Source organism: Entelurus aequoreus, linkage group LG05 (assembly GCF_033978785.1).
Source record: "Entelurus aequoreus isolate RoL-2023_Sb linkage group LG05, RoL_Eaeq_v1.1, whole genome shotgun sequence".
NCBI lineage: Eukaryota > Metazoa > Chordata > Actinopteri > Syngnathiformes > Syngnathidae > Entelurus > Entelurus aequoreus.
In genome coordinates, this window is record NC_084735.1 from 16,644,315 (window position 1) to 16,666,912 (window position 22,598).

Sequence of the window (22,598 nt, forward strand, 5' to 3'; positions counted from 1 at the left end):
ACTTTTTGAGCACACTCAACAGTTCTGTGATAATTCTGGTCACAATAGCAATGATATGAAATGTTCTTATTTGACCTCACTAGGTTTTTTTTTGGTTTTTTTTAATTCAACCCAGAGAGCTGAACTAAAAGTAACCAACTGTGCTGAATTTGGCTTTTATTTGGTTTGATGTCATTGTTTTTACATTTTCTTTTCTCTGTTCTAGAGTATCACAATGTATTTTCTATTTGTGATATTCTGTTTAAATGTATTCCCATTAACCTGTGCAACTTGCTACTTACCGGTACTCTATTTTTATTGTATTCTATTAGAATTGTTATGTACGTACAGTACTACTACTACATTTCGTGCCATGGCATGTGTCTCATGTGTGCTGCTATAACAAAAAAGTTCCTTTAAATCTTGAAAAGTGTGGACATGGCCAAACTGGAATGGTATTTTCAAGTTTGTGACTGAGATACATAATTATTATGCTTACAGTGGAGGTTAATTTGTGTCTTTATTATAAAAGCTTTTTTTTGACACTGAATTCGTTTAACTGAATTTTTTGCATTTGAATTTTGGAAACTGAATTTTTTTTATGCTGATACTTTCATTGAAAAAAAATTCAGTGTTTTAAAATTCAGTGTATAAAAGTTCAGTGTTTTAACATTCAGTGTGTAAAAATTCAGTGTAAAAAAATCAGTGTATACAAATTCAGTGTAAAGAAAATCAGTGTAAAAAAAATTCAGTGTATAAAAATTCAGTGTAAAAAAAATTCAGCATTTTAAAATTCAGTGTATGAAAGTTCAGTGTTTTAGAATTCAGTGTGTAAAAAAATCAGTGTAAAAAAATCAGTGTATAAAAATTCAGTGTATAAATGTTCAGTGTAAAAAATTCAGTGTAAAGAAATCAGTGTATAAAAATTCAGTGTAAAGAAAATCAGTGTAAAATAATTCAGTGTAAAAAAAAAGTCAGCGTTTTAAAAAATTCAGGGAATAAAAGTTCAGTGTTTTAAAATTCAGTATGTAAAAATTTAGTGTGTAAAAATTCAGTGTAAAAAAATCAGTGTATAAAAATTCAGTGTATAAATGTTCAGTGTAAAAAATTCAGTGTAAAAAAAAGTCCTTGTATAAAAATTCTGTGTTTAAAAATTCAATGCTAAAAAATTCAGTGCCGGGTTCTGAGACAGGATCAATTGCTTCTGTCGTAATTTACCGAAAGTGACTCTTGCATTTTGAATCAGCACATTTTTGCACACTGCATTTGTATACACTGAATTTATTTTCAATAAAATTGTCAGCATAATTTGATGTAAAAAAAATTCAGTTCACAAAGTTTAAACACAATAAATTCAGTACATACATTTAGTGTAAAAAAAAAGCTTTCGTATTAAAGACACAAATTAACCTCCATACTTACATCCTTCTATGTGTATTATAGCTTTTTCTAGTCAAGAACGCATCCGAAGTCTCATGTATTTTCCCTTTGCGATTTTTTTTGCCTTAGGATCTCGGCCTAGGCTAGAGGATGCTGCTCCACGAATTGTTGAACATCCGTCAGATCTGATTGTGTCCAAGGGGGAGCCAGCTACCCTCAACTGCAAGGCAGAGGGCCGTCCGATTCCCATGGTAGAATGGTACAAAGATGGGGATCGGGTCGAGACAGACCGTGAGGACCCTCGCTCTCACAGGATGCTCTTACCCAGCGGTTCCCTCTTCTTCCTGAGAATCGTACATGGCCGGCGAAGTAAACCTGATGAAGGAGTCTATGTGTGCGTGGCCCGTAATTACCTGGGTGAGGCAGTCAGTCGAAATGCGTCGCTGGAAGTAGCAAGTAAGTATTGTTGTTTTGTTCAATTTGTAGGTATGTGTGTAGATCACTGGCGTGCAGTGGAGTTGAAGGTTGGTGAGGCACGATTTACACTTCAGTACTGTCGATTTACACTTCAGTACTGTCATAGTCTTATGATTTTACCAATTTATTGTCCGGTTAGATTACACAGGCTGTCAATAGTCATGGTGTATAAGAAGTCTTTCTGCCAAAAAAAATGTTGGAAATACAAATGCAACCCAGTTTATGAGTGGATTGCACATTCAGATGTCTGGTTTCTGCCATGTATTTGATTTGGGATTGTGCAATTACAGCTATTTTTACTTAAGAAAATAAAAAAAAATGTTTGGAATTATGTAGAAAATGCACAGATCAGTGGACATGTTAATATTTACCTCCACCAGAAGAAAGTTATGTAATTGTTGTCGTTGTTAGTTAGTCTGCTAATTACTTAGGTTGCCTCTACACTGGGACAACTAGGGCTATACAGGGTATAACCCACCTAACCTTATCCCTGTCCACACACACACAATGCCATCGTTTAAGCTTTGGTTTAAGACTCCAAACCCCTCCGACCGCGGGCACAACACAACCTAGTACGCATGCGCGGGAAATGGCAGATGCGCATATATTACGTCATTGTTACCTCTGACCTGGAAGTGTATCCTTACCCGGTAGTCTGGTAAGTGAAGTATTTCAATGTAGCCTATTGCCACATTTCTTTTAACAGTAAACCTTGCTTGCTCCACCATCAGCAGCTGTTAGACTAACCCTATTGTAGTGAATTATACCTGAGCCATCATAAATTAATCAAATCTTTAATGGACGTGTGAAAGTAAATAATGTGATTAAGAACAGTTTACAACAATCAATCTATGGATTTCGATATCTGGTCAGGTCACTCTTTTACCTTCACCTTTATTGTCCATTCTTGCAATCCTGCCTGCCTTATCCAAAACCGTCGCTCAACATTGCTATGTTGCCGTCTGAGATGTGGTGTATACGAAATAGCTGCAATCGCGCATTTCCTTCTCTTAAGGTATTCATGTGTGATTTTTACAAGCGCCTGTACATGTAAAAGAAGGAGAAACACGGGCATGTTAGGATGATTCGCCCCTATCTTTCTAGTAGTTACCGCCGAGTGGAAACCGGTTGTTATGAAGCTGGCTGTGGCACATTATTTCTGACGTCACTTCCTCTCCGAACTCCGTTTATAAACGATTAATGAGTCTATACAGAGCTAAGAGCCGGAGATTCAAGAAATAGACGGCACACTTACCCGTGTAAAAAATTATCTAAGATGGGGAACTTTAAACGATGGGTTAGTGTGTCTGACACCGGGTTTAGGCTAAATAGTTATTAGTTTAAGGAGTTATCCGGCTTAATATAGACAGGGCCTTAGTTAGAAACATAGCTCAAAAAGTTATGGGTTATGTGTGTATGCTGGTGGCCCCGCAGAGACAAAGACAGTGGATGACTGACAAGAGTGTTCACGATGTTTCTTTTATTCTGCTATAGTGAGATCAAACAGTTAGTTTCTGTGGGTGCTAGCAGCTCCGCTTCCACCTACAGAGACAAATGGTTTGTTCCATTTACCTCAGAAGTTGGAAGTGAATTCCCGCAAAATAGGGATGCTATTATATGATTCATATGAATATTATATGCATTTAATGTCTTTAGAAACCCATCTACACAATCCACATAGTTTTATCACTTATAAATAGAGTATCATGGGAAATTTCTAAAATGGATTACATTTTATTTATAAGGTTTTAAATTGATTAATCACGATTTGATTTGATTCCATTCGAACTACATTTACGTATTGAAAATGTCTCAATTCTGTTAAAAATTCAAATGCACTTTGTTTTTTTCTTAATCATAAAAAGATGCAGGTGAGACTAAAAGCTGTTTCACAGACACTCAAGCTTTTTGTTATCACCATCTTTCGTGAACTCGAGATGCCAGCCATCACCTTGGTGTCACTTCTCCTGGCAGCTTGTACCCTAAGGCCTCAACCCCACTTCTTGTACTCCAAGCTTATCATATCACATCCTACCTTCTCCTACTGCAGAAAGTGCAACTTCTGTCCTGTTGTGTCTGATGCTCCATGACCTAGGTTGTTCGTGATCGTTGACAGCTTGGTCATGAATAAGAAGAAGAAGGAAAAAAACTACTGTTGGATAAGAAAGCTGAAAAATGTTTTTGCAGAGGGGGAGGATTTTTGTCACTGCTCGTTGGCAGCTTTCTTCAAACAGATGTTCCTTCTTGTTTTAAATGTCATATTTGCCAACCAAAGCTACTGACACTATAAATACTTATGGAATACACAGAAACCGAAACATTTTATCCTTGTCTTCCTTGTAGACCTTTGATCTTAGTGTCTGGAAATGCCCCCGGTGTTCTTGTTGCAGCCGAAAAAACAAAACATTTTTCAATAAGTTGAACCAGAGGAACATGTTTAAAAATACCACAACACAAGTCCTGAATCATGTTTAACATTCTCGGCCTCGGTATTATCCAGATTGTTTATGGTTGGTCTATTGTTTTTTTTTTTTTGTTTGTTTTTTTTTGGTTGGTCTATTGCAGGGGTCGGCAACCTTTACCACTCAAAGAGCCATTTTGACAAGTTTCACAAATTAAAGAAAACAATGGGAGCCACAGAACTCTTTTGAAAATTTAAAATGAAATTACATTGCATACAAAGCTTTTTTTGCTTTGCGCTATGTTTTAACCAGGGGCCTCAGACACACGCCCCGGCCCGCACCTTAATATGAAAATTTAATGTTAGTGCGGGCCGCGAGTTTTAAATGAATGGCGCTTGATAGCGTCATACTTACCAACCCTCTCAATTTTTCCGGGAGACTACCGAATTTCAGGGCGTGATGGCACTGCTTTTAGCGCCCTCTACAGCCTGCTCAAACAGCGTACCTGCTCGGCTACATGTTGAATGCAGCTTCTGCTTGCACACGTAAGTAACAGCAAGGCATACTTGGTCAACAGCCACACAGCTTACACTGACGGTAGCCGTATAAAACAACTTTAACACTGTTACGTTACAAATATGCGCCACACTGTGAACCCACACCAAAAAAGAATGACAAACACATTTCTGGAGAACGTCCACACTGTAACACAACATAAACACAACAAAACAAATACCCAGAATCCCATGCAGCCCTAACTCTTCCGGTCTACATTATACACCCCGCTACCACCAAACCCCGCCCACCTCAACCGACGCACGGAGGGGGGGGGGGGGGGGTGGATGTGTGGAGGGGTTTGGTGGTAGCTAGGGCTGCATTGGATTCTGGGTATTTGTTGTGTTGTGTTTATGTTGTGTTACAGTGCAGAGGTTCTCCAGAAATGTGTTTTTCATTCTTTTTTTGGTGTGGGTTCTTAGTGTGGCACATATTTGTAATGTAACAGTGTTAAAGTTGTTTTATACGGCCACCATCAGTGTAAGCTGTGTGGCTGTTGACCAAGTATGACTTGCTGTCTCCTACGGGTGCAAGTATGAGCTTCGTACACCATGTGGCCGGGCTGGCACGCTGTTTGTACAGGCTATAGAGGACAATAAATGCAGAGCTAATAGAGCACGCCCTTAATTTAGTTGTTAGGGTAAAAATTGAAGAATATTTGCCCCGGGATATTTCTAGGAGAGGCACTGAGATCCGTGAGTCTCCTGGGAAAATTGGGAGGGTCGGCAGGTATGCAGCTGAGCCGCATCAGAGTGGTCAAAGAGCCACACGCGGCTCCGGAGCCGCGGGTTGCCGACCCCTGGTCTATTGTAAAAGAGAGAGGTAGCATGTCAACATGTCAGAAACTATACCATGAAATAAAAAGAATACATACATTTGTATTTGATTGAAGTAAATATGTATTTGATCCCAATGCAAAACATGGCTTACTACTTTGTCAAGAAACCCAGAAGTACCGTATTTTTCAGACTATAAGTCACAGTTTTTTTCATAGTTTGGCCGGGGGTGCAACTTATACTCAGGAGCGACTTATGTGTGAAATTATTAACAGATAACCGTAAAATATCAAATAATATTATTTAGCTCATTCACGTAAGAGACTAGACGTATAAGATTTCATCGGATTTAGCGATTAGGAGTGACAGATTGTTTGGTAAACGTATAGCATGTTCTATATGTTATAGTTATTTGAATGACTCTTACCATAATATGTTACGTTAACATACCAGTCCCGTTTTCAGTTGGTTGTTTATGCGTCATATAACGTACACTTATTCAGCCTGTTGTTCACTATTCTTTATTTATTTTAAATTGCCTTTCAAATGTCTATTCTTGGTGTTGGGTTTTATCAAATAAATTTCCCCAAAAAATGCGACTTATACTTCAATGCAACTTATATATGTTTTTTTCCTTCTTTATTATGCATTTTCGGCCGGTGCGACTTATACTCCGGAGCGACTTATACTCCGAAAAATACGGTAGGTAGTAGGAAGGATTAGCGAGAGTTCCGTTTTGGAGGGGTGTTATAATGGTAGTGTTTGTTGGCATCTTTGATTTTCTTGAAGTTGGTCACTAGGCCTGCACACATCGCAGGTGGGATTTTGGTCTTAATGAGCAGGGGCACAATGCGGGCACATCAGGATCTGAATCCATTATAGCAAAGTGTGTTGCTAATGCTTTTGTTGCTGACTGTGATCCCAACACCCTCAATATTATTAACCAGTTCCTCCCTTGTAATTCTCAGTTGTTCTCTCACCTTGCTCACAATTATGCTTACCTCATAATGTGAATTCTCGCATGGAGCTCCAGAGCTAGGGCTATCGACTGATATCTTTCCTTCTGGCTATGCTTCTTGTTAATGGTCTTATAGCTCCTTTTTTGTCTTGCGTAGGTCTATAATCAAGTTCCTGATGTCCATTCCACCACCAGTGTAGAGATTTTAAAGGCCTACTGAAACCCACTACTACCGACCACGCAGTCTGATAGTTTATATATCAATGATGAAATCTTAACATTGCAATACAGGTCCAGTGTTTGGTTCGGTGTCTCCTGATAGTAGTATTGTTGATCTTCTGTCTGTCCTTCCAGTCAGGGGCTTATTTCTTTTGTTTCTATCTGCATTTAAGCACGATGCTATCACGTTAGCTCCGTAGCTAAAGTGCTTCACCAATGTATTGTCTTGGAGATAAAAGTCATTTTCAAGAGGATATAGTATCCGAGGTGGTTTAAAATACAAATCCGTGATCCACAATAGAAAAAGGAGAAAGTGTGGAATCCAATGAGCCCTTTTACCTAAGTTACGGTCAGAGCGAAAAAAGATACGTCCTGCACTGCACTCTAGTCCTTCACTCTCATGTTCCTCATCCACGAATCTTTCATCCTCGCTCAAATTAATGGGGTAATCGTCGCTTTCTCGGTCCGAATCGCTCTCGCTGCTGGTGTAAACAATGGGGAAATGTGAGGAGCCCTTCAACCTGCGACGTCACGCTACTTCCGGTACAGGCAAGGCTTTTTTTATCAGCGACCAAAAGTTGCGAACTTTATCGTCGATGTTCTCTACGCCATCAGTGTGTGAATGTGTGTGTGAATGGGTGGATGTGGAAATACTGTCAAAGCGCTTTGAGTACCTTGAAGGTAGAAAAGCGCTATACAGGTATAACCCATTTATCATTTATTTACTAAATCCTTTCAGCAAAAATATGGCATTATCGCGAAATGATCAAGTATGACACATAGAATGGATCTGCTATCCCCGTTTAAATAAAACCATTTCATTTCAGTAGGCCTTTAACTAGTATGATAAAATAATTTATGAAAAAATTGCTTTCATTCCCAACGTTTGGCATCTATGTGAACTTGTGGAGTTACATTATGGAACACGTTTTTTGCAAAACAGTGCACTTCCTTTTAGATCAACGTTTTACTCCTTGTGTATATCTGTCTGTTAGCTCACAGACACAAATCCATCCTTTTTTTTTTATATCCGTTCTAACGTGAGAGGTTACACTTGGGGGAAAAAAAATGGTTATCGGTGCCAGAAGTCAAGCTATTGCCCTTTCCGGTCAGTTCCCCTTCACATGGCACCAATGAGGCTGGAGATTAGGCCAACAACACATAAGCAGACATGTAGTTGCCAAGAGGCTCAGGATGGCACCAGCTAAGGCACAAGATGGCACTTTGTGGCATGGTGTCACCTGGCTTCTGGCCGATCACTTGGAATTGCTGAGGGCAACTAAGGAAGAGCTACTTTGCATAATGCTGGGTATATTTAGTATCCGTTTTTTAGCCAGCACAGTAGGAAGGTGGTTGATTTACAGGCTTTAACCTCTTACAATCCATCTGCGGCAGGCTGAGAAGCAGTAGGCCTCAGTATGGATACACTGTTGAGCAGTGGCGTAACAAATCAGGAGGAAAAACTCAACGCAGCTGAGATAACTGCTACTATTGGTCTCCTTCTTTCTTTCCTTTGCGCTGTGACGCTCCATTTTTATTTTTAGATGAACTGCCACTCATGTTAATTTCATAGTACAAAATGTTCATCTTGCTTGAACTCTGTTGACAAGTAACTGTTGACGTTGGTGAACGGTTGATGATGATTTTACCCACAATACACTTGAGGACACTGGGCCCCATTCAGCAATAAGTTCCCAACTTTTCCTCTTATCTTTCTTCCTAAGTGATTTCCTAAGAGGAGTCCATTCAAATTCATGACGTGTTCTTAAACGGGCAAATTGTTTCCACCTGCTGTTCTTAAGTTGCTGAATGCCAAATGGTTAGCGCGTGCGTGTCTGTCATAATTTGCATATAAACACGCCCTTTTTCCCCAATATGCATATGTAAACACCCTTAAATCCGTAATTTGCATGGGTAAACACCCTTAATTCCTCATATAAGGGCACAATTCCGGCGGAAAAGCCGAACATCAAACACACGAAGAAAACACAAACAGATTACAGAATAGAAATTCGTATTATCCCGTGGGGAAAATACATAATGTCAAAACATAAGTTTAAGAAAGGGGGGACTGCTGAGGTAGCCTAAAGCGTTCAAATAAATATTCGTCCCTTAGGGCAAATAGGTCTACATGGTCGTGAAATATGCGCTCCCTCTCCAGGGCACAATCTGCGGCGTCTTGCAGTAGCAGCAAAAGCATTGCCATCGTGTGAGTTGAGTTGCAACAGGGTGTGAGAAGCCTGTTGGTCTTTTAAAGAGTCACCAATCACTAAATCAACGGCCCGGTAATTGATGATTGTGTGTGTGTGTGTGTGTGTGTGCGTGTGTGTGTGTGTGTGTGTGTGTGTGTGTGTGTGTGTGTGTGTGTGTGTGTGTGTGTGTGTGTGTGTGTGTGTGTGTGTGTGTGTGTGTTTGTGTGTGTGTGTGCGTGCGCACACGGTCTTTTGAAATGTCTATATATTGCTCATTTTGCTATATGTCTGTCTGTCTGTCTGTCTTCTATCTATCTATCTATCTATCTATCTATCTATCTATCTATCTATCTATCTATCTATCTATCTATCTATCTATCTATCTATCTATCTATCTATCTATCTATGATATTAATTTAACATTAGACAATAGAAGTAAGGGAACTTGTCACACTTAAGAACAAATAGGCCACCCTAAGAGTGCTCTGGAGCACTTGTAGACTTTGTTCTTACCTACGAACAATTCCCAGCTAAGAAAACATTGGTGAATACAAAAATCTCCTTAAAATCTTCGTAAGTGGGCATAAGAAGAACATTTGTTCTTAAGAACGGTTGCTGAATGGGGCTAAATATCATCAATCCACTTGTAAATTTGCCCATCCCAAAGTGAAATGTGAGAGTGAAAATAAAACCAGTCATACAGCACAGCATTTTATTCATTCTTTTACACCTACTGAATCGTTAAATTCAGTTTTGGAAAGTTTTTAGCAACCATTGTTCATCCTACTGGGGCAACCGATAAACCCAAATACTTCCAGCTTTTTTGATTAGAATAAAACCATTTGCATGATCTGAGCTCCTCCAGGCTCAAGCTGTGAGAGAGGCCCTCCCCAGCCAGGTCGAGGGACCTGGCTCTGTCATGTCCCCGCTCTGGGTAGATCCCCACTCAGGAACCATGGCCGAGGGCACGCTGCCCTCCCAGCCCCACTTGTTTCCTCCCGTCCGCCGTCTGCTTTTCAGCAGCACGTCGCTGTCGTTCGCCGTCTGCTTTTTAGCAGCACGTCGTCGTCGTTTGCGGGGCAGCAGAGGATGGTTTCCTCCCGTCCGCCGTCTTTCTCCGTCTCCTCCCTTGATGTTCGCGTCTCTCACCCTTTTATACGGTCCGAGAGGGTGATTGCACTGTCCACAGCTGCGCGCTCCACGCACCTTATGCTGATTGCGGCGTCCACAGCTCGCTCGTCCACGCCTCCTCGCTGCCATCTTGGAGCCGGCCCCGCCTCCCCACAACTAGCAAGCTGGTCTTGCTTTGCTCGACATTTTTAATTCTAAGAGAGACAAAACTCAAATAGAATTTGAAAATCCAAGAAAATATTTTAAAGACTTGGTCTTCACTTGTTTAAATAAATTCATTTATTTTTTTACTTTGCTTCTTATAACTTTCAGAAAGACAATTTTAGAGAAAAAATACAACCTTAAAAATGATTTTAGGATTTTTAAACACATATACCTTTTTACCTTTTAAATTCCTTCCTCTTCTTCCCTGACAATTTAAATCAATGTTTAAGTAAATTTCTTTTTTTTACTGTAAAGAATAATAAATACGTTTTAATTTAATTCTTCATTTTAGCTTCTGTTTTTTCGACGAAGAATATTTGTGAAATATTTCTTCAAACTTATTATGATTAAAATTCAAAAAAATTATTCTGGCAAATCTAGAAAATCTGTAGAATCAAATTTAAATCTTATTTCAAAGTCTTTTGAATTTATTTTAAAATTTTTGTTCTGGAAAATCTAGAAGAAATAATGATTTGTCTTTGTTAGAAATATAGCTTGATGCAATTTGTTATATATTCTAACAAAGTGCAGATTGGATTTTAACCTATTTAAAACATGTCATCAAAATTCTAAAATTAATCTTAATCGGGAAAAATTACTAATGATGTTCCATAAATTATTTTAAATTTTTATTAAATTTTACATGAGTTATTATTTGTACAAACATGGTGCAAAGTAATTCATGATTTGTTAAACAAATGTTAGTGGCTAGCTAGTTAAAATGGGAATCACCAAAAATGATTTCCGGGCGCGGCACCGCTGCTGCCCACTGCTCCCCTCACCTCCCAGGGGGTGAACAAGGGGATGGGTCAAATGCAGAGGACAAATTTCACCACACCTCGTGTGTGTGTGACAATCATTGGTACTTTAACTTTAACTTTAACATTGTGATTTCACAGGACTGTCTTAGAAGTGATCATTTGAAAATGTTCAATTTGAAAAATGTGCACTTAGAGACAATATAAAAATAAAGTGTTGCATATTGATATTTATCTGTTTCTATATATATTTAATGTGAGAATTCATTAAGATGATCAGTGTTTCCACAAAGATAAATATCATTAATTATTAATAATAACATGGAGTTAAAGGTAAATTGAGCAAATTGGCTATTTCTGGCAATTTATTTAAGTGTGTATCAAACTGGTAGCCCTTCGCATTAATCAGTACCCAAGAAGTAGCTCTTGGTTTCAAAAAGGTTTGTGACCCCTGCTTTAGCGACTCACAGATTAATGTGCCCATCAATTACCCCCACCCCTCCCACAAAATCACAACATTTGTGGCATTCCAATTGTATTTGTGATGGGCCAGGGGGTGTGCACCTCTTATATAATGGTAGGCGTAACCACTGCCATTTCATGTGTGGTCTGGTTCTGTGTGGTGTGCAATACGTAATGTAAATTGAATTTCAACATGTGGAATAATCATTTGTATAATACAATAAAACAAGTAATGTCATATTTTTTTCCAAAGATACAAAAAGGAACCGTGACCAAATCTTGTCAGTTGCTTAAAAGTCTTGTCAAGCACAATAGTGCTTGGGACCACACAGGCATTTGTGGCTATTTGACATTCAGAAGGACTTGCCGGTTTTTCTTGGAGTGTTTTATAACTCTGACATTTTTATTACGCCTGTTACATCTCCACTGCCTGACTTTATGGCTCATGAATATTCACACCAACAAGGGAGGGGAAGATGGTCTTTTTCTTCAGTGACATGGTTGGGGGTGCAATGCTATTTGAATACCACTAACTGGGGACTTTTTCTCCTGAAAAAACACATCCCCCTCTTTAAAGGTTGTTTGGAGGTCAAGCATGCAGATTTTAAGATTGCAGCTGCTTTGGAGAACAGGTGAAGATGTGATGAAACTCCTGTCCTTCTCTGCAACTGTGGGCCTACTTTCTTACGACAGTAAACTCAGACGCCAGTGTAAACAAGGCAGCTGAGCCGCACAACCACCATTTGGAGCTTTTCTTTTCTCTTTGAGGCACGCATTCATACTCAAACCTGTCATACTGTGTTTGATATAAGACAGGTCCAATTTCAGGGCTTATGGATTTGAAAACATGGGAAGGATTATCGAGAGTTCTGTATTAGGAGTGTTGGTTGTATGAAATATTCGCTAAAAATTGTGAAGTAAAGCCTCTTGAACGCTTATACTGCTTCTTGAGGTCTCTATGCTTTCCTGTAACTGCCCCCTCACTCTTCTATTAACCTGCAGTTGTCTGACACTACATGGACTATGATTTGGACTGTGGTGTACATAGTGTCATCGGCAGAAGAGTGTTGCCGTTCACAATGATCTGTACGTGCAACTCTTGGCCTCTGTTTACTGTTGTTATCGTTTTCTATCGAAGGGCACAACAACAGCCCTTTTTCCACTATAGGTTGTACTCACCAGACGTCATTAAATATGCATGACTCGAAGTGGTGGTCAAGCAAAGGTCTGTGGTCAAACCGTTCTGGGTGGCATTTTGCCTGTCTCGAAGAAAAATGCCCTAAGCTTGCATTGTTTTTGGCTGTTAGAACCGTTCAAATCATCAAAAGGATAAACGTTTCTTCAGAGTTCTTCAAGAGGTATTCAAGAAGGGCAAAAAAGTGCAAGATTTTATGAAAGACGACTAGAAAAGTGGCACACACTCCAGTCCAAGGGAGCAGAGTCGAAGAACGCACAAGTTTGAAGTGAGCACTTCGTTAAAGGTTTGTGACATAAACTTTTAACATTTAGTGTTTCCCATTGACGTTTTATCTTGATATTATTTGTATTTAATCTTTATTTAGAAGTCTTAAAACACGTGTTTGCTATGAGTGTCTCGAAAGCCACCAACTCGGCGAGTCTGAATAAAACAAAAAACAAATGTGAGCAAATCTAAAAAGAATTACGCTTTTACCAAATGCCGCAATCATAAATGAAGCTTTCAGCATATACACAGTGTGAACATCTACAGTTAAATTGTGATGGTGACAGGAAAACCATGTGTACCCGTGAACAGCGTGTGCAACAACAACAAGGCAACAAACCTGGCTGTAGACGCGAAGCTAAATCATGAAATGCAACCTTACCCGTGAAAAACAATGCATAATTTATCCGATTGAGTCTTGATACTAATTTCCGTGACTCAGCAACACACAAAGACGTTGTAGGCCTCCATGCTTTTCCAAGTTGTCATTTGTGTTGTCGTGTAGAATGACGTCTGGCGCACCAAATAGTTCGACATGTCTTGGAACGCGACCGACCGATAATCAGTAGCAGTGTTGGTTTGGTGGACCACCACTCTCTTTTACTTCCATTCAAAAGTCATGTGACTGAATGCAACCTATTGTTGCTTTAAATATGATGTCCTTCCATATGCTGAAGTCTTACCTTTGGCAAGCATTTTTCTGTGACACCATTAACCTTTCCACTTTGAGAGTTTTTGAAAGTTTTTTTGTTCAAATGCGTAGCCTCCATTAGATCATTCTCATATAGAGCAGGGGTTGTCTACACTTTATGCACTAAGGGCCGCGTTCTGATTAACCTCAAATTTTGGGGCGCATTTTATTATCTTCCTAAATAGGCTACCGTGTTTCCCACAGAACGGCAGTCTATTTGTGGTATCTATTTTGAGGATTGGTCAGGGCAGTATCAATCAATCAATCAATTATCAATCAATCAATCAATCAATCAAAGTTTACTTATACAGCCCTAAATCACAAGTGTCTCAAAGGGCTGCACAAGCCACAATGACATCCTCTGCTCAGATCCCACATCAGGGCAAGAAAAAACTCAACCAACTGGTATACACTGATGTGGGGACCCCCCCCACCCCCTGGGCGACCGGTGCAATGGACGTCGAGTGGATCTAGTTAATAGTGTGAGAGTCCATTCCGGTATGACGCCATCGTATCATTTTAAATTTTGAAAAGGCTAACCAACTGTTTTAAGACAAATTTGTGTCATTAGTATCAATATAGATTTTTCTTTTTACATTATATTTTGTTTAGCTTCATTTTTCAATTGTTGCTGCTTATTTTATGATTACAATTTATTTACAGTACATACATTATTCTAACTTTCTGAATGTTGTAATTTAGTTTGTCAAACAGTCCTTTACAAAATACATCTAACTTAATATTGATACAGTGAAGTTACTGTAAAACTTGGCACACAAAGGCAAAAACATTAATATACACAAGCCGTGCAAATAGATGTAGGAATTATGTTAAATCAACAATCCATTTTGATATAATCTAACAAAAAGCAATGCAACCATAGAGTTTGCCTCTTATGCCGCTATCTTAAAGGGGACCTATTATGCAAAACCAACTTTTCTTACTTGATGGTACCTGTTTTTCTTCATTTGGGATCTGCATAAATCCTGAAAGTTTGAAATCAAACCATTGAGGCATTGCTGAGATATTTATAAAACAATTTTGCGAACAAGCTGTTGGAAATTTAGTCTGCCCTGTGACGTTTTCTGCATTGTCATGTCAGCAGATATCTCCATACATGGTAGAAATTTACCCAAAGATCTTTGCATGAATCTGCCATTGTAGTCTGAAGCTGTAGTCAATAAGCTCCTTCTTTTTCTCTATCCTCTTGTTATGGGACTGACTGGCTCGTACATGCACATGCATCCTCCACTGTTGCCATTTCTAGCACAAAGTAGCTTATAGTTCCAACATATATTTAAGTAGACTCGTTATCAAAGCGCTTAAAACTACTACATGGCTGGCAGGTAGAAAGCGCATTCAATGTGGAGACACACTGGAGGCTAAGTGCATTGTTCAGTAAGCAGCAACAATTGAAAATAGAACAAAACAATATAATATTAAAAATATATGTTCATACTAATTAATAACACAGGTTTGTTTTAAATGTATGTACTGTGTACATTTTTGAGTCTTTTTTAAAGAAAATCTTCATCAGTGGAAATTTTGCCAAATATACGATGACGTCATGGTGACCACGCCCCCCACCACTACAGGTATTTTGGCAGTCTAAGAAAAACCCTGCAGTTGTTTCTTCCCCTTTTCTGCAACTAACAATAAACAAGTATTTAATCGATTTTGCCGCAGTAGGACCCCCAAAGCAGTATAACACTACCTGGAACCATAAGAACAAGAAATGTGAGGGAAGTCAAAGAACAGGAGATGACACGACTGAAAGAGTGAACCACCAATAATCTACTGGTGCCAAGTGCATGGATTGGAGAGTTTAAGTAGTCTGGAGGAACTGGGTAAAAGGTGTGCGCGAATGGAACAAAGTTATTTCAACAAAATTTTTTAGGTTCAAAAATATTTTTCCTTACCCATTTTTTTATGTCCCTGACCAAAGTCACAAGCACATGTGCAAGCAATGGCTAGCTTTGGTTATGTCGAGAACCGCGTATGCCGACAAGAGTCAGCTAATCCAAGGGATGTCGACTCAAACAGATTCCATTATATATCTTTTAAGAAAAAACCCTGCATGTCAGCTACATGTCATAGGTAGAAACACATATTGTTATTATTATTAGTGTTGTTAGTGTAACCATTTAAACTAATTTCTCCTACATAATGTCTTTTTGCTCTTTTTACAACTTTTGCTGTTGTTTTTTTTTGTTCTGTTTTCTTGTCCAATTGTATTTTTTAAATGTGTCACAGCCACATGCAAATGCAATTGGCCCCCAGGCAGTGCTTTGGACATCCTTGCTATCAAAGAAAGACGCAAAAAGCCTTGTTTTTATTTTTAGTTGATAAGAGTACAGTGCTTTGTAAACAGTTAGCCCTCTTTGGATGAGTTGATGTAATCCGTGAGGCAATTAGGAGACAGTAGATTTGATCTAAAACTTAACAGCTTGTGTTGACACTGTGTGAGAAGCAGAAGTATGGCAATATTCTGTCTAATTATTCAACAAGTCTGTTGAATAATTTTTACCAGAAAACTATCATTTGGAAATTGTGTAATGTGAATGTATTACTACTTTTCCACTTATAACTTTAAAATCAGATGAGACTGAATGATGAACTTATCACCTCTCAACAATCTCAAATATTTCATGACAACAAGGAGGAATGTGCCAATCAATAAACCACTGATCAATACCGGCCGATTTTCGTGAAAAAGTACTTGGTCCCCTTTAGTTAAGTTTATATTTGGTTGCTTGGCTGACAGCGGCAGCTAGCAGCTAAAGTATCTCCATACACATTGTGGAATCGCTCCCTTAGGTGGATAATCATTACCTCTATTACGGAAAATAAATTGCATTTCTTAGTACATCAAGTATCATTATCAAGTATCGTTATCACTGGAGGACAGGAGGCTGAGGCTAAACTTGTTACACACTGAATAAGAGCTAGCCAGGTACAGACATGCTAAGTGTTTTGCTAGCCGCTAAGCCTGCTTGAAGCAACACACAAATATGGTACAGTTTAAGAAGTGTAGATGGAACTACGTTGCAGCAGCAAATAAACAGATATTAACAGGAAAATAACAAATAGATTAATAAGAGTCGATAATAAAACAACAATTGTTGCGGTATCTTAGTGAGTACTGTTCAGCGGCCAGGCTACATGACACATAAGGGAAAGGCGGATTGAATCATAAATGATGATTCCAAGAGTATTATCAGTATATGATCGATACTAGAGTGATTAAATCGAGGTTTTTACTAATGTTTACAAAGTCATGGAATAATTCCCTGGACACATAAGGACTTTAAGGGCTAAAACAAAAGGGTTTAAAAGAGTAGTAGATAGTAATTTTTACTTTTATTTAGTTATTGTGTACTATTGACTTTGTTTCGCTCAAACAATTGTATGTAATGAAAGAAAATAAAGATAGTTGAAATATTCTGTTGACATTGTTACACTGTCAACAGCATTCACCATAGTACATGTGATCGATATCGGCCGGTCTCACTTATGGATGATTGGAATCGGCAGCATAAAACCCTGATTGAAACATTGTAAGTTTTTCCATTTACCGACCCGTCTCTTCATCCTCCATAATAGGATTGCAGTTTAATGCAGCCTTGTGGTCGCCGGGGTGGTGGCAGTTGTGGTCTAAGAGTGGGATCAGATGGCTAAAGTGAGGCCAGGGCCTTTGGTTTAACCCCCTCTGCACGATCTGGCCGTCTGCCAGTCATTGAGTCTCACCCAGCGACCAAGGCCTCCTCAGAGCGTTGTCATGAATTAATTAAACAAACTAAAGGCAAATGTGAATACTGACTCGCGCGTGTATGCATGCATGTTTTTGCATTATAAAGGGTCAGTAGTACAAGAGCAGAAAGGGTGGGGGGATTGTGAGTTTGTGTAAGAGGGTGGCTGATGGGGCATCCACAACAGGTGGTTGGAGGAAGAGATTTAAACCCTACCCTGCCCCCCTTTAACGACAGTGCAGCACAAGGGCCACAAGAGCTTAAGGAACAATAAAAAAGCCTAGTCCCAACTGTTAAATCCAAGGATCATCATTATGTCTCTCAGCCAGACACACTAAACTGTCCGAGTGGGTCGTTTACTTGGTTTTCCAAGGTATTATGTCGGCGAATACCAACCGCTCCATCTGGTTAGGCATGCATACGGTATATAAATGAAACCAGGAGAATCTTTATAGGATTTTTTTTTCACGTGAGGCACATTTAATTTATTCTCAATCACTGTGTTAGATATAGCAAAAGTTATATATAAAAAAAACTGGACGTCCTGCACAAGTCATATTTTTATTTTTATTTTTTATTTTTTAAAATGGCAGTTGATTTTCAATTCATTTGGTAGTTCCGCCCAATAAATACGCATGGTGGTCAAGCTATCTCTGTTCTCAATGGGTACTAGGTACCATTTAGCCTTTCTCGAAGACAATATGCCCTATGCTTGTGTTGTTTTCAGCTGTACAAATCGTTTCAATCGCGAAAAAGGATAAACGTTTCTTCTGAGTTCCTTGGGAGGTAATTAAAAAGGGAGGAAAAGTGCAAGTGGTTTTTACGAAACGACGAGAAAAGCAGCACACACTTTAGTAGAAGGGAGCAAAGTCGCAAAAGGCATGAGTTTGGAGTGACCACTTTGTTAAAGGTTTGTTTGATATCATGTTAACGCTTATTATTTCCCATTTAAGTATTATCTTGATATTATTTGTATTTCTTCAACACATGTTTGCTGCAAGTGTTTTGAAAAGCACTAACTCAGCGAGTCTAAATAAAACAAAACAAATGTGAGCAAAAGAGTGAAGCTTTTACCAAAGGCAACAATCATAAATGAAACTTTCAGCACATACACAATGTTCACATCTATAGTTATATTTTGATAAAAACCGGGAAAAACAAGCGACTCATAAACGGCACGTGCAACAACAACAAACATAGTAGATGCGAAGTTCGATCATGGAATGCAACCTTACCTTTAGCAAAAATTATGCATATTTATCCGGGAGAGTCTTGATGCCAATTTCCTTTACCCAGTCACACAAAAATAAGTTTTATGCCTCCATGGTTTTCCAAGTTTCCATCTGTTTTTTCATGTAGAATGACATCTGGAGCACAATCGTTTGATATATCTGGGAACGTGACCGAAATAAAGCTTGATATCACTCAACAAATCCTCTTTTGATAATGTATAGGGATCTATTCCTTTGCATAGTTAGATTTTTTAGCTCGTATTTGCTTTTTGTATGAATATTTAAGCCTCTTTTGTACTCAGATAGTTTGCGCGCTGCTTGATGTGTACATCAGCCATCTTAGCTTTGTTGACCATCACTGCTTTTCACTTCCGGGAACAAGTCATGTTTCAGAATACAAGCAATGGGTGATGGTTGCGGCCTAAAAGGCCTAAATTTGCAAACGATTTTTTAGAAAGCTGCGGCAAAAGTTGAAATGTTTTTTGAGGCTTATTTTTTTCACTAACAATGAATCAACTTGTATTTGTACTAATTTATTGTGAATGTTTTAAGTGTTCCAAATATTTGAAATAAATACTGTATCGATGTTTTACTTGTTTTTTTTTACCTCACAGATTTTAAAGTAGACCCTAGATGGCATTAAAAGCACGTAATTGTAGTTTATTTTCAAATTACTGTACTATTTCAACTAGATGAAGAAATTTCTCTAGAAATTGCGTGTGAATACTCCAACTCTGAAGCTGAACTGGAATGGTGATGGAATGTGAAACGAATGTAATAGTTTGAATGTTGAAATGGTTTGAATGGTAAACAACTGATTCTGAACTGAAATGCTATTTGAATGTATGATGAATGTAGAAAAGGTTTGAATGTTGAAATGGTTTAAATAATTAAATGGGGTAAATGTTGAAATGGTTTGAATATTAAAAGAGCTGACGCTAAACTGAAATAGTTTAAATGGTTTGAGAGGTGAAAACAGAAGCTGTACTGAAATGTAGTTTGAAACGTGAAATGCTAAATGTTGGTATAGTTCAGGGGTCGGCAACCCAAAATGTTGAAAGAGCCATATTGGACCAAAAAAACAAAAACAAATCTGTCTGGAGCCGCAAAAAATTAAAAGCCATATTACATGTGTCATGAGATATACATTTAATTAAGAGGACTTAAAGGAAACTAAATTAGCTCAAATATAGCTACAAATTAGGCATAATGATGCAATATGTACATATAGCTAGCCTAAATAGCATGTTAGCATCGATTAGCTTGCAGTCATGCAGTGACCAAATATGTCTGATTAGCACTTCACACAAGTCAATAACATCAACAAAACTCACCTTTGTGCACTCATGTACAACGTTAAAAGTGTGGTGGACAAAATGAGACAGAAAAAGAAGTGGCATAAAACACGTCCTAGAAAGTCGGAGAAAGTTATGCATGTAAACAGACTATACGGTGAGTTCAAGGACCGCCAAAATAAGTAGGACAAAACGGCGCTCGCCAAATACTTGAATCAGTGAAGCATATTTAATATAAACAGTGTGATTTATAACAATTACGGAGGTTTGTGTCATGTTTGTCCTCCTACAGAAACCATACTAAAACAAAAAAATTGATTTTTTTTTCCCCTCATCTTTTTCCATTCTTCATACATTTTTGAAAAATCTCCAGAGAGCCACTAGGGCGGCGCTAAAGAGCCGCATGCGGCTCTAGAGCCGCGGGTTGCCGACCCCCGGTATAGTTGGAAAATTAGCAGCAAGAGGATACAAAGTAACAGAATATATATGTTTTTGCTCTAATTGCATTCCATTAGCCAAAATGCTGGCATAAAAAGTTAGCAAGCTAACAGGGAAATAGCTAAAATACTTAGCTGAATATTGAAATCCGTGATTTTTAGGTTAAAATGTACAAAATTAGCTAAAATGCTAGAATGCCAACATTTTGCGTAAACAATAGCTATGGAACAGCCAACATACATTTAAGATGGCGGCGAGAAACGGGATCATTTTATGATTTTTTTTATTTATTTAAAAAACACTTCCTTGTGGTCTACATACCATTTAATGGTGGTTCTTTGGTCAAAGTGTTGCATAGATTATGTTTTACAGATCATCTTCAAGTCGCTTTCTGACAGTTGCTTCAGGATGCGCCGTTTTGTGGACGGTCTTATTTATGTCGCTCACCTTCGACAGCATCTTCTCCCCGTTATCTTTGTTGTAGCGGTGTAGCGTGCAACGACGGGAGTGGAAGAAGTGTCTAAAGATGGAGCTAACTGTTTTAATGACATTCATACTTTACTTAAATCAATAACAGAGCAGCATATCCTCATCAGTGGCTCACTAGTGCAACAACAACGCTGGAAATGTGTCCCGCGAAAAACCGGCCGACCGGTAATAACTGAAGTTGCGTGGATAAATTATGTAAACCCACTACACCAGTAGTTTTTAGCGCTGTCATAGCGAGTCTACTGACAGATATATGTTAGAACTTTAAGCTACTTTATATTAGAAATGGCAACAGCGGAGGATGAATACCACATAAAAGGAAGATAGAGAAAAAGAAGAAGCTTATCGACTACGGTGTCTGCACTGACTACAATGGTGGACGTGCACACATTTTCAGGACTTATGCAGATCCCAAATACACATAAGCAGGTACCAGAAGGTAAGAAAAGTTGGTTTTGTATAATATTGCAAAACAAAACGCCAGACAATATGTCTGCTAATGGGTGCCATTTTGCAGTCCTTATACACACACACCATAATAATACTTGTATGTCTGACTACAGTAGCCGTAATGCGCCAACATTCCATCAAGCGGTGCGGCTTCAGAGCTTACGAAAGTCGTACTTAAACATTATGACTGATTTTTGTGCGTCGTGTGTAATATTCTATATTCTCAATGGAACTTTTAAAGTTTTGGTGTTGTTTACTGCTGTCATATTGCAGTCTACACATATCTCTTTTGTGTGACTACCATCTACTGGTCACACTTATCATTACACCATATACCAAATAAAATTCTTTCGAGGTCGGTAAGCACAACCAGAATTATTCTGTAAATTAGGCGCACCGGGTTATAAGGCACACAGCCGTTTTTTTTAGAAAATTTTAAAATTTTAAGTGCGCCTTACAGCACGGAAAATACGGTAAGTTTAAAATTGCAAAAGGAGCTAAAATGTGAGCATAAAACGTTAGCGTGCTAACGATAGCATGGTAACATTAGGATGCTAACAGATGAAGAGTTAGTATACTTGCCTTCTACCTTCCTAGTCACGTCCGTTGTGTCCTTGGGCAAGACACTTCACCCTTTGCCTCTGATGGCTGCTGGTTAGCGCCTTGCATGGCAGCTCCCGCCATCAGTGTGTGTGAATGTGTGTGTGAATGGGTAAATGTGGAAATACTGTCAAAGCGCTTTGAGTACCTTGAAGGTAGAAAAGCGCTATAGTATAGTATAACCCATTTATCATTTATCATTTATCATTTTAAGATGGCACCAAGTAACTAAATACATCGTTATTTGGTTAAAAAATACAAAATTAGCTAATCTGCTAGCATGAAACATTAGAATGCTAATGTTAACATGCTAACAGGGGACCAGCTAGCATAATTCTAAGATGCTGTCAAAGAACAACGTCTATGATTATTAGGTTAAAAGGTACAAAATTATCTTAGATGTTAGCTTAAAACGTTAGCGTGCTAAGGTTAATATACTAACATTACAACAGTTAGCATACTTCCAAGATGGCGCAATGTAACAAAATTCATGAGCCGAACAGGTTGGTGTTAGAACTGATTGAATCGGTCCAAAAAATTGTGGGGAATGTGGAACTTATAAAAATGTCCCATTTATTTAGATGGAAATTTTCTGATAAATTGGGAGTTTGGGGAAAAGTAGGAATTTTTGATACATAGCATACATTTCCAGAATGAGCGGAATGTGTTGATGGTGGAATGGTTTGAATCAGTTGCTCC

The 22,598-nt window shown here is 38.5% G+C and overlaps 1 protein-coding gene across 4 annotated transcripts in view; it reads left to right on the forward strand.

The window, feature by feature from the left end:
- The window catches only part of LOC133650232 (roundabout homolog 2-like), a 232,147-nt gene that overhangs the window by 41,165 nt on the left and 168,384 nt on the right, over positions 1-22,598 (forward strand). For all 4 annotated transcript variants that reach the window (XM_062047236.1, XM_062047237.1, XM_062047238.1 and 1 more), the window contains exon 2: positions 1,489-1,815. In XM_062047236.1, coding sequence (XP_061903220.1) covers positions 1,489-1,815 — 327 coding nt within the window. The remainder of the gene's footprint in view (positions 1-1,488; positions 1,816-22,598) is intronic.